The 15,730-nt window shown below is 40.6% G+C and overlaps 1 protein-coding gene across 2 annotated transcripts in view; it reads right to left on the bottom strand.

The window, feature by feature from the left end:
• VEGFD (vascular endothelial growth factor D) overlaps window positions 1-14,413 on the bottom strand; it is a 34,835-nt gene extending 20,422 nt beyond the window's left edge. The window contains exon 1 of one of the 2 annotated variants that reach the window (XM_005510771.4): window positions 13,636-14,413. In XM_005510771.4, coding sequence (XP_005510828.1) covers window positions 13,636-13,725 — 90 coding nt within the window. In that variant the 5' untranslated portion in view covers window positions 13,726-14,413. The remainder of the gene's footprint in view (window positions 1-13,635) is intronic. The other variant, XM_065072672.1, reaches the window with a different exon arrangement.
• Window positions 14,414-15,730: the final 1,317 nt, after the last annotated feature.

Here is a 15,730-nt window from a genome sequence, read left to right as displayed (position 1 = left end):
AACTGGATTTGGCTCCATTCACCACAACTCTTTGGGCCCGGCCCTCCAGCCAGTTTTTTATCCATCACAGGTACACCCATCCAGATCGTGAGCTGCCAACTTCTCCAGGAGAATGCTGCGGGATATGATGTCAAAGGCTTTACTGAAGTCTAAGTACACAACATCCACAGCCGTTCCCTAATCTACTGAGTAGGTCACCTTGTCATAGGAGATCAAGCTGGTCAAACAGGACCTGCTTTTCATAAACCCATGTTGACTGAGCCTGATCACATGGTTGTCTTGTATGTGCCGTGTGATGTTACTCAAGGTCATCTGCTCCTTGACCTTGCCTGGCACCAAGGTTAGACTGACAGTCCTGTAGTTCCCTGGATCCTCCTTCTGGCCCTTCTTGTAGATGGGTGTCACGTTTGCCAACTTCCAGTTGACTGGGATCTCCCCAGCTAGCTAAGGTTGCTGACAGATAATGGAAAGTGGCTTAGCGATTACCTCCAGCAGCTCTGTCAGCACCCTTGGGTATATCCCATTTGGCCCTATAGACTTGTGGGTGTCCAAGTGGTGTAGCAGGTCACTGACCATTTCCCCTTGGATTATTTGGGCTTCATTCTGCTCCCCATCCCTGTCTTCTGGCTCAGGGGGCTAGGTACTCAAAGAACAACTGGCCTTACTGTTAAAGACTGAGGCAAAGAAGGCTTGAGAGAGAAAGAAAGTAGAGAAGGAGCCATTGGCAAATGGCCAAGGCAATGTCCTTTATATGCTCCAAAAATGAACAAATTAGCTGTGGAGCTATATCACTGGAAAGCTCCATATGTCCTAAACCTTCAGTACCCATAAATGTGCACCCTGTAGTCAACCAGCTACATTAAGCTATTTCCTACAAGAAAAAATTACGTTCAGTAACAAATGTCTAAGTAATTCATTCTTATCTCTTTAGCTTACTACTACTCTTAATGTAATTTTTCTAAGTGTCAGAATTGATCCCATACCCAGAGATAAAAAACAGATTCACATCTAAATGAAGTTCTATGTTTTTCATAACACTGACCTTTCAAATGTTCCAAAATTCTTCTTCAACTGTTTTCTTGTATTTGGGCTATGAGCAACATCATTGACATCAGGAAATGATAACGTGGGTTAGTATTGTGATTTTTGGATAATTACAACTTCTGTTCCTCCAAAAGAAACCGTAATGGGCTATCTGTCTTCTTCCTAGCAATCTCAGATGCCAGAAAAACCCTAAAAGTAGTTAGCATTGGAAAGGAACAAGAGAAAAAGTGGTGGTACGTTCAGTGGCCTTCCCCATCTTGGAATCTGCCTTAATCAGACACTGAGTTCATTACCCTGTTGATTTATGTTAGTCAAATATTTGACTTATTCATCATGTCATACAGATGCACAATCCCACACATGGTCTGCACTGTTCAAACAGAGCCCCTTCTTGAGAAATTAGTATTGGCAGTCTCCTATCAGAAGTTTGCACCTTTTTTCCCTGCTTGACAATCTTCAGGTTTTCTTGCCTAAAGAAAAGGACCCTACCCTTTTCAAATTGATGCTTCAGTGAGTCAGCAGAAACCAAGTTTGCAGAACCCTTTTCTTTTGAGTGTTTCATTCTTTCCAGCCTGTCATGAATGGCCTTGGCATTAATACTGTGTTTGGCCCATTCAGGATCTCCTGAAGGTGCTTTGAACAATGGAGGAAATATGTGTGGAATTCAGTAGTAAAAGAAAGGCCCACTGAAGTTCTAAATTTATTTGAGGATCTATAGCACAAAGACATGCCTAGGACTCAAAATTAATTATTTTCAAAGCCATCAGTAAATATCATTATTTTTATTTAATAAAGCATATGCACAGTGAATAATATTTTGTGTGCATATGAAGGCAAAAATAATGGTTGATCAAAATCCATATTTTGCTCAATCTGAGAAAATTCTTGCTTGCATTTTTCTCTGTACTCAGGCACACCCACAGACCCAGGACAGACATCCTGAAAGATTACATAGATTATTACTTCCCTTAAGCCGCAGCCTAACAGTCACTATCCACAATGGAACACTAGCCTCTGCTTAAAGCTAAACACATGTAAGGGCTCTTCTGAAAAGGAATGTTTTTCTGAGTTAGGGTCACAGATACTATTGTGGCAAACACTGCATAAATACCAATGGAAATCTTCAACATTATCACTGCATCTGGAGCCAGGACAAATGATTAAGGAACCTCTCAATAACCTTACACTTTTTTTTTTTATTATCCACCCTTTCCGAAGTTAAGCAACAAAAAGAAGGTGACAGCTTTATGTTGCCAGGGAAAGCAGATTGTAGCTGCATAACACAAAGTGATGATTCTTTGAATGCCATTGTTTCACAAACATGGCCGAACAGGTTTAAGCTAAGTTCAAAATAAACCTTTCAAAATTAAGCAGTCCAGGGAGGAGTTTTCATCACAACAGGAGGGCTCTTGGACATCGACAAGAAGTACTGGCAGTATGTGAGGACATTTTGGACCTGTATGTGAAGGTGGTGTGCTTAATGCAGCAGTAGCACCTCAATTCAGTTCAAGGGGAGTCGTGCTGAAGACAAAGAATGAATGCAACCAGAATTGAATTTCTCCCCCTTTCTGGTGCTGCCTGAAGGCTATTCTCAGAACTAGACCCAAACCCGTTTAAATATTCAGTATATGATTCATCACCGCAGGAATTACCAAGGAACTTTGCTGCTATGTATGCTACACTGGAAAATAACCTCCTTTCTTCTGTAGTGCATTTGCCAAGGTGTTTTTATGACAGTGTATCAGCTGGTCATTGTTATGGGCTCAACTTGCAGAGACGTGGTGCCTACAGCTCCCTGACACACAACAATGACTAAAAATAAAAATTAAAAAATCTGATCCTATGGAAATCATTCACCTGACTGAATAGGAACTAGTTATTTGAGATGCCTGTTATAGTTAATGGAGAAAAATAGGTCCATTGGGTGCACATTCATCTCATTCTAAAGACTTTTGGATAAACTGTGCCTCCAAACTGCCTCTTTTATTGACGCTAAAGGAGGAGTTGGCAGGTCACTAGCTCAGCTGTAGTTAAATGACCCAAATCCAACTCAACTGAGAGAAGTCAAATGAGATGAAATCTCCTCTCCTTATCCAAAGCACAGGTAATGTACAGGGGACAGCAGTCAATTTTTCTCAGTTACACAAATATAAACAACCAGGATGTGTGGCTCCACCGAGACCTGAAGGACCTGGGACTGACGGAAGGCCAGAGAAGGAAAGCACTTCGTTCCCTGCCTCAAAGCCATGACGTAGCTGCCCAGCTGTGTTGTGGCTCACAGCACATAGACTGTGAACTGGTGTGGCCAGAGAACTGCAAGGGAGCTGCTGTGGAAGAGTCCTGTTCCCTCCTGGCAGGAAAGCAAGGTGGCTTCTGCCACTGTGAAGCCAACACAAAGATCTACATGATGTCTGAAGGCCTTCTGTTTGACTATTTTCCTGGCAAAGATAACAAGCTTATGTGGAGTCTCTGCAGTAAGAGGACCTCCTTTTGGGGATTTTCATAATTACTAGTAGAATATTTAGCATTACTGTGGCTCCTAGGAGTATGGTGTCAAGTAAAAACACAAAATAAGATGACAATCCCTAATGTGGCATCTACAACCAAAGTAGAAAATGACAGAAAACACAGAGAGGCATTCATGCAGAGGGACTACTGAAGAAATGCAGAAAATATTGCTCAGAGTGATGGGCCATGATTTTGAGATAACAGAGGCTCAACCATTGCTAAATTTTATCATAACAAATATTGTCTATAATACAGAATCTTGTATCCTTGGGGTGTTGCACAATGGGTAATACAATAGTAAGAGAATCTTCTGCAGACTGAAAACATCAGGGTTGCAGGAATGACTTACTGCCTTATCAACACACAACTGCATCACCCTATAAACATCTAGCATGAGGCGTCTAACTTTACCACATGTCTGACACATACTAGTTTGCACTAATTTTATCATCACCGTTGCATTTCATTTCTGAGGAGTGAAAGAACATCTACTTTTCAACAGCTCAAACAGAATCAGAATTTTGGTTCTCTGTCAGCTGTGAACTTCTGATACAAGAATTCCCATCCTTGACTGTATACCCTGTAGAAACATGATTATCTATTTATTATTAGTGTGCAAATAAGTTCTGTTCTAATACTTAGAATGAAAGTTTAGGCTCTCTCAGTGCATTGCTTTCTCCAGTTACTTGATCATCACAGTTACAGCATTAATAACCTGGAGGGACATGCTACTTGTGGGAACAAGTTTAGGTCCTGTGAGGCAGATTTCCAGCTGTCACATTTTTAGCACAGTGCTTTCTCCAGTGAAAATTGAAAGCGTACAGCTATATTGTCCAAGTATATAGAAAAAGTATGCAACTGGGCTGAATTTCTTTTTCAAGAGGTTGAAAATGGCCTCAACACTCTTTTCCCAAATACAAAATCAGTAAGAACTGTGTTACAGTTGAGAAACCCTAGAGTTGCATCAGATAGTCAAGCTGCGGTTTTGGAGCTCAGAGACAAAGTGCCAGGGTAGCACTTTTTGTTTTCCAAAGCCCCCTCAGAAAATTGATACCTTGATTTGCCTGCTAATATTTTCAGCTGTACCCACTACTACAGTATTTTCTGCGCCTCATTGAAGGAAGAGTCCATGTTACTCTCACCCCCAGAAATATCGGTGTGTCAGACATGCGTCTCCTGGCCATAATGCCCAGACAGCTGCTCCTTCTGTGCCTGCGGAGGAGGAAAGGGTGCTCTGAGTGGAAAACCTGAAGGTCACCTCTAGCCTCGTCAGTGCTTGCTTGCTCAGATAAAGCTCAAGGACTGAAGAGCAGGCATTGGAAAAAAACCTCTTGCTTCCCACACGCACAGCCCAGGTGAGACCCTTTCTGCCCCAAGAGTTAAAGAGTATTTGCCTTGCTGTGCACCCTCTCAGAAAAGGGTGACTGTAATCACCCCACTTCACCCTGAAGTCCTGTGTGTCATGACTGCATAAAGCCCTGTTTTGTGAGAAGAGCAGTGGAGAATTACCAGAGCACAGAAAGAAAGACTGGCAGATAAGTTACTTGTGGGTTTGGGAGGAACATAAAATGGTAAACCTAATAGTTTTACCAGATGTTGTATAAGGGGGCAGACGGGGAGATATTTATCTGAGACTGTCACATTTCTCACTGATACAGATGTAATGTTTGAAGGCTTCTTTTGCTAAAACATTGTGAGTACATTATCTTATCAAGACCCAAAACTGGAGGAGATGCAATTTCTAGACTGCTACACCTCTGACATTCGGTGTAGTAAAATGTTCCCTCCAGACTCCCTTCCTTGGAATCTGTCTCCTTGGGCTCCAGTCTTACCTTCAGTGAAGACAGGAGACAATTACACCTTTCCTAAACTTAGTGGTCAAGGTAGTGATAAAACAGTTCTTACTTCAGCTGAAGACAATGTGTTTTCGCAAGTAAATCATAATAGCTACACTATGGCTTCAAGAGAACAGCTACTCTATGTTTTGAGTGGCCTTTTGAACTATAATAGATCTTTGATGGTGCTACAGCAAACAAATCAGACCTCTTGCACTTCAATAGCATGGTGACATTATCAAAATCCTCAGAGATGAGACATTTTGGTTGCTGTATTCTTGGTTTGAATGAACGAAAATATTCAAAGTAAAGAACTGAAAACGTCAGAATTGTGCATGATTTTATGAAAGCATGAGTCTCAGAATATTTCTTTTTCATGTCCAAAGCAATCAGAGACTGAGGATATTTTATCAAAATACCTCTCACAACTATATACTTTTGGCCAGTTAGATCTTTACACCAAAATGAGAGAGGTTTTTGGTGAGGTTTTTTTGTTCTTTTTAATTTTTTTTTTTTTCCCAGACAGTAAATATTTTGACAATCATCTACAACTCTTATTAAACAAATATTTCTTCCCACAACCAAGTGTTTTGGCTCTCATGGGAAACACCCTCACAGCAGCTGAAGTGCGATTTTGAAGGTAACAACATTCACTGTGTGTCATTTTTTTGGCAGTAATGGAAAAGACAGGCCGATAGAAGAAAAGCATAGGTCTGCTATGGTATGGAGTTTCTGTTCAAGCCTAGTCACCTACTTTGAGAGGTTTCCTTTAGGTCTCTCCTACAGTGATCAGGCAAAGTATATTTCTTTGGTCAGTGAAAGGACATAGATGGATTGTCATAAATATCCAGAGTGGTAACTCATTGATGTATCCCAAATGCTACTGACAGCTTTGGCAGTCTCACAGTATGTTTTCTGAGCCTTTATTTGTATTCTTGTTTGTATTATCTTGTGGTGCTGCAATCTGTTCAGGCAGCTGTGATGCTCAGTGCAGAGCACAGCTAGAAACATCACACACCACTTACTTCATCATACACGTAGGTGCTAGTCTAACACTGTGACAGGGTACACATGTCAAAAATAGCATACTATGTGTGTTTACAAAGACTGTGTCCAGACTGTAGTCACTTTCTTTTGATATTTGTCCATTCTTTGGAAGTCACAGGGGTTTGGATGGTGATTTTGAAGTGGCAGAGTTACGAGAGGCCTAAATGAAATCAGGCAACTATATATTCTTTCAGTACTTGAAGATATTTTTTAATGTGATGACGGTTCCCTCAGTTAGTGCTTTAATGGGTTTCTGGGTTTGCCCCAAGACACTTTAATAAATGTTTTGGAAGTATGACTAGCCAATTGGACAGCCAGGTTTCAAAATGCCATTTCACAAAGCGAAGCCGTTGCCAATACTGAATGAACTTATGTTACCCCAATCACATGCACACATTTTCCTGGAATTGTAACTTTTCTTAAGTAATATTTCCCTAGCCGTTCAGGAAAGTATCCTAACGTGGTTTCTGAGTCACATTGCTAATTAAAGTGAAAAGTTTTGCCTGTTTGTATGGCACATTCTCTATGTGCAACATGACATATGATACAGCAACATGATGCAACTTTTTTGCAATTCAACCCGACTCTAATAGAATTCACTCCCCAACTGCATGCAAATAGTGAGAATGAATTCTCAGAACTAACCCAGCATGCTTCCCGTCTGAAAGCACAGCTCAGACAAAGCCATTCTGATATCCTGACAATAAGGAGAGCAGCCACCACTTTGCAAACCCATGTGGCACACACACTGGATTGCCAAATCCCATGTGTTCAACTGCATGTCTGCTGTACTCAGTGTGACGCTGCTGAAGTGGCAAGGACCCTAGATGGCGTTCTATCTCTAGCTGAGTGGTCACACGCTTTGGGGAAAATAGAAAAAAATATGCAGGTGTCCTTCAGGAAGCTGGGTTTTTCCTAATGTGAGCAAACTAAAATACCCTTCACAATTATTCTGCTATTCATTGATACAGATATAATTATTTCACAAGGACATCAAAAGAAAAATAAATTCTGCTTGGTCTTCCCATGGGTGAATGGGGTCTCTTGCAGCTGTAGTGGGGGCACTTTGCATTTTGTCCCCATTCCCTAAATCCCAACAAGAACTATGAAGATTTCGAAAATATGCTGGTGACGTAGGGAGCAGACAGAGAAGTAAATAAGGAATCGGCACATAGTGGGAGAAACAGGGAATTCCTGAGGAATAAGGGTTTCTTTAGGAAAGGTATAATGTTGAGTTTACTTCACTGCAGCAGAATATCTTGGGGCGACCCCTCCTCAGCAAAGCTTGGGGCTACATCTCAAAGCCAAGCTCAAGAAACAGCAATGGCCAGTTTTGTGACAGCTTACTTGCCCTGAGAGAGAAAGGTCTAAAAGAAAGACAGATTCCAGTCATTTAGTGGTAACTATAAAAACTACTGTACAAGGTTTTTAATGGAAATAAGAATAAATGAGTTACCACCTACAATAACTGTACCTTACATATTTTTCCCAAACTGATATGGTGTCCGTAGGAGATATGACACAAGTGAACCTTACTCAGCTCTAGTCTGGAGGAGGGACAGCAGTGATCAGAACAAAATTTGCAGAGACAAAAGCAGAGGTCTCACATGCCAGAGGCTGCACCAGTTTTGTTGGTTTTGGTTTGGTTTTTTTTCACATTTTCAAGCAGGCTGTTTCTCTGTTTGCCTCCTGTGGGAGCCTGCATCAATACCACCACATCAGTGGTTACAAACAACGCGAATGCCTGTGAGGGAGAAAGCACAAGTGGGAACATACAGCAGAAACCAGCAACACTTGCTAAGCCTGAGCTGATTGCTTGTTTTGGTTGCCTTGTGACCGCAAATTAACAGAAAGTTGTTCCACTTGCCCTCTGAACCTGCCTTCCTGCCTTCCTTTGGTTTCACAGAGTTTCAGATGTGAGCCACGACTCATGTCAAAGTTAAATTAGCACTGTCTTCATTTCAAACAGCTGACTAACAGAATGGATTTCTCAAACGCTGCATCTGATTAATCTGGACAGCCTCATGTACTTTTCAGATCTCTGCTCTATCCTCAGACATTACAGCCATAGCTGAGATGGATAGGACTGAAACAGCAGCTGGGAGGGAATTTTTTGTTGTTTCTCATGAGAGAGAACTGCTCTTGATAAAGTAGCAGTGAGTTACTAGTTTCCTTTCCAAATTGATAAGAGCCAAGGACGGATGCCATTTGGTACGGCAACAACACAGAATTATTCTCTTATCCTTCACTGTACCTTGTCAGAGCAGTAGCAGATAAGTCAGAACAAGCTGGCTTTCCTCACAGTCTCCCTGGTAGCTTTGCGCTCCTGAAGGAAAAAAAAATTTCTGCAGGAGTGCAGCAAGTACATTTTCACATGTTTTTAGCTTATCATGCCTATCAGAGATGGCAATCACTGAGAAACAAAAGCAGTAGTGACAAAGCTGGGCTAATAAAACACTTCTGAAAACCACAGTTTCATAATCTTTATTTAAAAGAGTTTTCTAACTTTGAAAGGAAGCTGGATGTGAGGATGAAAAGCCTTGTTTAAACAAGTTGTTTCCAACAGCCTTTAGAGTTGTTTTTTCTAGCTGTTGAGCAGTTTGCTCTACTTTCAGGGGTTGATTTGAGGAAGATAACCCATGAGATAGAAGGTTTGTTAGAATCTCCCTTTTCTAGAAACTGAGCAACATTTGCAAGCAGTTAGAGAGCTGTGCAGATCTGTCTGAAAAACAGTGCCAGTGGTATTTACAGAGACAAAATCCTATGTACTGCTCTGCTGCTCAGGTTTCTTTACAGAGCTCGGTTTTGATTGTGCAGACAGACAGACTGCAGCTGGCTGTGGGAAGTGAGAGACGCAAAGAGCTTCCTGATTCCTTCCGCTCGTTGTGTGATGGCTCTTTGGTATTTTCATGCCTTCCCAAAGGCAAGACATTCTCCACTTAGGTGGTCCAAAGCCTGGGGTCATGGAGAAGTGCTGTTTCACCTGTGGGCATGGATTGTACCAGCTGTGTTTGGAAAGTGGCTTCCACCTCTGTCCAGCTCACAGTGGCCATACAAGATTGTGGAATCTAAGAAGATCTGTTAGGGTAAAAATGACTACTCAAGGCCGTATCGATGTTTTATGGAGAAGTACAAAAGGTCTAGCTGCGGAAATGTAGTGTATGTAACAGAGAGCAGCCGTATTTACCTCCCGAGCTAAGCATATCCAAACCCTCGGTCAGAAAGCGGATTTCTAGTTCAATGATACTCCTCAGGCCTATTGACTGTGTGTTTTGCTCTAATGAACCAAAGGAGGGTTCACCATGGGGAGAAGACCTCTGCAAAAAGAAAAAGCTATGAGTCAGTTATAATTTGGGCATGACCAATTGTCCCTTTCTCTCACCTTCCCCCTAATGCTGTATTAATAACATAAAGGCAGAATAGGGCAGGGAGTGCTGGGACTCGAATTCTCAGAGATCAAGACCTTGCAGCCTCATTAGAGAGGCAGTTTTAGTGTTGGAAGGTAGAAGTAGCTCTGACAGGTCATTGGCTTTTCTTGGCAAAAAAAATCATCTCGGCTCTGATGAATATAAGACATAGCTCTTTGCATCTAATTTTAAAATGCTGGAAAAAGTAGTCTATGCCTGTCATTGCTCTAGGAGAGGAAAAATATGTGGGGGAGAGACAGGAAAAGAGACAGCGAAGTTTGTGGTTCTCTAGCTGAGTGGTTCCAAAACGTAAGAGACTGTCAGGATAAAACTTCAACATGGAATTTTTTAAGCATTTCCTGAGGAAAAGGAAAAAAAAAAGACATAATGCTCAGTCTTCAGAAAACCCATGTGGAAATCTGGTTGTTCACTGAGGACTTCATATGTCAGGCTGGTAGCCTGGACCAAGCAATGGATGTGTGAGGCAGAGGGCTTGCCGCCAACCTTGACGTGAGTTCAGCTCAGAAGCCCTGCCCGACACCTGTGCAGCTGCACGCTCCCAGTCAGAGGCTGCCCACCACTTCCCATCATGAGACTGTTTTCCAGTTGTTTATAATTCTGACAGACATCAGATGTTCAGGCTGAAACTTTCCACACCAGATGTTTGCCTCGAAACAATTTTCTTTTTTTGGGGGGGTTTGTCTGTCAAAATGGTTTGACCACACTTAAGGATGAAGCTCCTTCCTTGTCCATGTAAAAACATTTTCTGGCAAGCTCATCTTTGCAAATGTCTGGTGTTTCTCTGCTGTGGATCACAGATGTGAGGTTTTGACACCTGGGGAAGTTTTGTTAGCCCAGATGTATCTACATCTATCTCTGAAAATATCTACTCAAACATAAGAACCTCTGAGAGCAACAACAGAGATTTACCAGGGTTTAGCAGCTAGATGCTCAGCAAATGGGGTCTGTGCTGACCCCACTCCATTCAGGAGCGAAGCTGGACGTGGGGCCACCACTGGTCCAGCCCATGGGTCTGAAAGCAGAGGACTTGCCCTTCCTCTCCCTCAGGCCACAGATATTGGGCAACCAGGGACAGCAAACTGCCACATTTTCCTATTGAAGGGGAAGAAGATGAACACTTATGGAAGAAGGCAAGATGTGGCCAAGGAGGCTGAGAGCACCTGAGGAGACCAGAACTGAAAACTGGAGTCAGGAAAAGGAAAGCTGGGAAGTTGTGGCCACAGAGACAGAGCAAGAAGCTAGGGATGGTCAGATGTGACTGGAAAGCAAAAGGGTCCAGTAGGACTGTCTCTGAGGAACTGGGACAGACCTCCTGATGGTCTGAGGGAGAAGCAGGACATCCCCCCCGAGAAGGACGCAAGTGGGATGGAGGGCGGCACACGAAGAGCTTGAATGGGAGACCTATAGAGACGCTGAGACCCTGAGTCCTGGGGGTGAGGGAAAACCAGTCAAACGCTAGGACTGGAACAGGTCAGGAATGGAGAGAGGAAGGAGGGGCTTGGACTGATGGGCAGGGGACAACTGGCCTTGGTGTGCACATGGGGAGAAAAAGGACTCCTGTGCCCAGAAGTGGATGATGTTTTGGAAGGGTTGGAAAAAGCCAAGCACAACGGAGATACTCAGTGAACCACGACAGCTTGTATATAAGATTTTTAATGTTCTCAGGATTAATTAACATATTTCCAGAAGAGGAAAGTTTAAATCCTGACACTGACACCAGCTGATGGTTTAAACCACCCACAGGTTTACAACTTCAAGCGTCCTGGGCAGAGCTCAGCTACTTGAACTCGTATAACAGGGGCAGAGTGGGCTGCTGGTGGTGAACCCTTCTTGGGCCAACTTAATTGTGTATTTCCTGCAACCCAACCTTGTGGTTTTTATTCAGGCAATATGGCCATTAATCTTAAAGAACTTTTTTAAAAAATAAGGTATGGTAGATAAATGCCATACATCATTTCTGTGTTCTGCAGATTCAGATTGGTGCAATCAGCAAGAGTAGGCATAACCATCTATATCATTAAACACTGTCACATGAAGGACTTTCTGTGGGGTATATCTACATACATACACAGATAAAAGCCTACAGGTCATGCATGCCAAAACAACGCAGAAATCTAACATACATGTGAAACATTAAAAGAAAAATTGTCAACAGCTTAGCCAAAAGTCTCTACACAGAAAGAGCCATAACAAGTGGAAAAAGTATTTTCTTTGTGACAATTGGTGGCCAATGCATGTGAAACATGCTTTTTAGTGTGATCTACATGATACCTTCAGGATAGTCTTGGAAACTAGCAGTGATTGGTTATTGTATACAATACTCCGTGGCTGGGCTGACTTCGTGAGAGTGGTAGCCAAATTACAATGAAAACAATTATAGATGTACAGATATTGGACAGATAATGCTATCACAATGAATAATGTATAAACCAGTTTAAATTAGCAAGAAGAGCTCTCGCATTTATTCCATGCAAAGTGGATATGGTTTCAAAATTTAGTTAGTCTTTTTAATTAAGACTAACTAGTGGTTTACTATTATGCTGAATAAACTTGTATCCCATGTGGGAACAGAATCATCATCTCTGCCAATTATGCAATGGTTAGTATTCTATATTAGAAAGCACTTTCTGATTTAAATAAAGTGATTCTTACATGTAAGAAACCAGTGATTTGTCATGCAGCTCATAAAGGTAATATATACAAGACTGATTATGCTGGTCCTAATGCCTTCAAAGCACTGATTGCTGAGGTTGTAAATTAAAAGCTTGTGAATGGTGAGCAGGCAAAGGGGTTGGTCATTAGTTATCCTGAGGCACACATCGCTCACTACTGCTGCCTTCTTGTGCTGGCAACAGCAGTCTGCAATTAAGCACAGAACTTAGCATTTCTTTTCTAAAACATAGGTCAACGTGCTTTGCAGTTCACAGACTAGTGTGTGGTCATTTCTTGCAAGCAGGAGGTTTTCTGAACTGAAAACAAAAGCATTAGCTTGTTTTGCTCTGTTAGTGAAAAACAAATAATTTGTTCTGGACCACACACTGAATTAATCATTTTTGGGAACACTTCACATGTAGAAACTTGTTCCAGTTTTTGTTCTGATTTTTCTGAATTGTTGTTCTGGATGTTCTCACATTGTCACAGAAAGTCAGATCTGAAAAATCCTACTTTCAAGGTGAGGTTTCAGCTTAAATTTTGTTGCATGCACTATATTCAAAAGAAAGGTTAATTTTCAGGCAATGTGCTCTGTTGTTACTATCTGCTACTTATTTTAAAGTCCTGGATAATTTCTCCTAATTAAAAAAAAAAAATAAAATAGAAAAACATTTCTCTGATTTCTATCAAACAAGTGAACAACTGATGAACACGTGTTTTTAGAGAAAAATTTTCAATACTAGGATACTAACGCCTGCCACTCTAAATACCTGAAATTAAAAACTGTATTTAACAACTATTCTAAATGCTCTGATTTGCATTTTTGTTTAGATTTTGTTTTTATTTTGCATGCATGACAATAAAAGTTTCACTTAAGGGCGAAGTGTACAAGTACCTAATAATAACTAGTAAAAAGGTATAAAATATTAAACAGCAACTATGGATTTAACTTCTTTATAGATTATCCTTTCTTCTACGGCTGCTAAAGATCTGTGCAACTGAACCATCACAAAATAAACACAAACAGCAAACCAGCAAAAAGACCACCACCTTGCACATGAAACATATGTAATTCTGGCAATTTGAATTATTAAGAATAACAACAAATAAAGATCACCTACCTTCATAGATCCATTCTCATAATCAGATCCTTGCAACAGATGTAGAAAAGAAACTATGAAAATATTCACAGTTGCCCACGGTTTGTACATTCTGATGTTTAAAATCCACAGGTTGCTATGCAGTCGTCGTCATATAGCTAGAGGTGTCTGTTTCAAAATGCATTTCTCTATCAGCAATACAGAAAAGCTTCCAGAGTTTCTCTTATAAACTCACAGAGAATTCCAACATAAGAGAGTAAATATCTGGCTCTTTACTGCTCAAGAGAATTGTGAGTCCATCTAGAGAATATAATTTCTTAAAGCAGCTTTTAGATACATTTGGAAGAAAATCATGATAAGGATTTAAATAAATGTGTATCTGTATATATAAAGGTATGGATTCCAGTTAATTAAGTTAATATATCTTCCATCAAAACACAAAGAGGCATTCAAAATCCATCCGTGGTGCAGAAATTGTGAGAAATCTGCTCTATTCTGTGCTCTGTGTTACAGCAGCCTTTTAAGATGGTAGTGTAATGGCCAATGTTTTGAGCTCGAGAGCTGTAATCCAACTCTGTATTAAAACTTTTTTCACAGCCTTCATGGAAGCTTGCAGAAGCATGTGTCTTAAATCTGATACAGACTTTGGCAGTAACACAGTCAAATTTTGGCTCTAATCCCATTTTGTCCCTACCAATAGCACAGCAGTTTTTAAACTAACTGATGCAATCTAGACTCCCATTATTTTGAAGAAGATTACCTGAAACATGAAACTTCAGCACACGCTCTTCCACAGCACACATATTTTAGGTTACTTCTTTTTTTTTTAAAAAAAAAAAAAGAGAGAGAGAGAGGGAAGGGAAAGAAAAGAAAAACACTGTCTTTAATGTGTCCTGTTTTATGTGGTATAGGGTTTTCTGAATAGATTTGAAAAAGGAAAGCTAAGAACTATCTTTGACAGGGAACAGGATTTTGATTTTTTTTTAATGAAAGCTCATGAGGTTACATTATTTCTGCCCCAAGATGTGCATGCATTTTCATTGTTTATTTCCACTGTATATTTTCATTTGGTTTAAAATGAAAATGGAGATCTAACATTTAAAATTACAAAATAGACAAAAGCTCTGATAATTATGCATGTTAAATACGTCTTGCTGTACTCATATAATATATATTGTGTTCAGGAGAGTAGTTCCACTCTTACATGGCTCAGGGTTTGCAGAATCAAACTCTATAGTTGTTAACATAAAACAGACACATTTCAGAGCACTGGCTTCTTACCTCTGATGTCCAAGCAGTAGCTCTCTTAAATACAAGTCACACTTCTGTAACTATCATGAGTTTGTTTAATTTCTTCTTAAGTATTCATGACAAATGGACATTAGAGAGAAAATTATTTTAATCCAGTCTTTCCAGCTGTTGTCAGTTAACTGAGTCATTACACTTTAAAAACAAATGTAACTGTATTTTTTTTTAGCTTCGTCATGTTTTGTGAAAGCAATCTATTTCTCATTTTTTGGTTTCCTCCCTCACTCACACCACACCAGTTCATACAAGGACAGCAGGAATTTCACCTTTTCAAAGTGGATGTGAAAAAGCTCCTTCCTCTGTGTACCTGCTTCTGCCCCGATACCTTCCCTACATGCAGGTGACCAGTGATATTTGCGCAAATCCACAGGTCCCACACTACAAGGGACATTCTGTGTCTGTACTGTATCTTACCATTAAAATACTTAAACTGTATCATCCATAATTTTAAATTAACCCTATTATCTAATGCTTTTGTGCTGTAACCTTCACCTTGTTTAATGTCTCCCTTTCCTCCCTGATACTAACATACATCTACTTGTGGGAACTGAAAGCCTCCTAAACTAAATTAGTACTTCTCAGCCACAGATGTACTGCTTCAGCATAAGGGAATCAAACTAAAAATAACCACTGTGCTCTCAGGACTGCATGATAAATACTTTCTATTGACCTGTAGTCGACTGGAGGGCTGTACCTGACCATCAATATATCTCATTCGTGGGATCATTATTTGAAAGACAAATCTAGATTCACAAAACAGGCATAAAGTAATACATGCCTTAAAGCCTTGTGAGTGGGATACTTATCC

The sequence above is a fragment of the Columba livia genome, chromosome 1 (genome assembly GCF_036013475.1).
Source record: "Columba livia isolate bColLiv1 breed racing homer chromosome 1, bColLiv1.pat.W.v2, whole genome shotgun sequence".
Taxonomy (NCBI): Eukaryota; Metazoa; Chordata; class Aves; order Columbiformes; family Columbidae; genus Columba; species Columba livia.
Note: the sequence above shows the minus strand (reverse complement) of the source record. Positions and strands in the feature narration are given on the sequence as shown.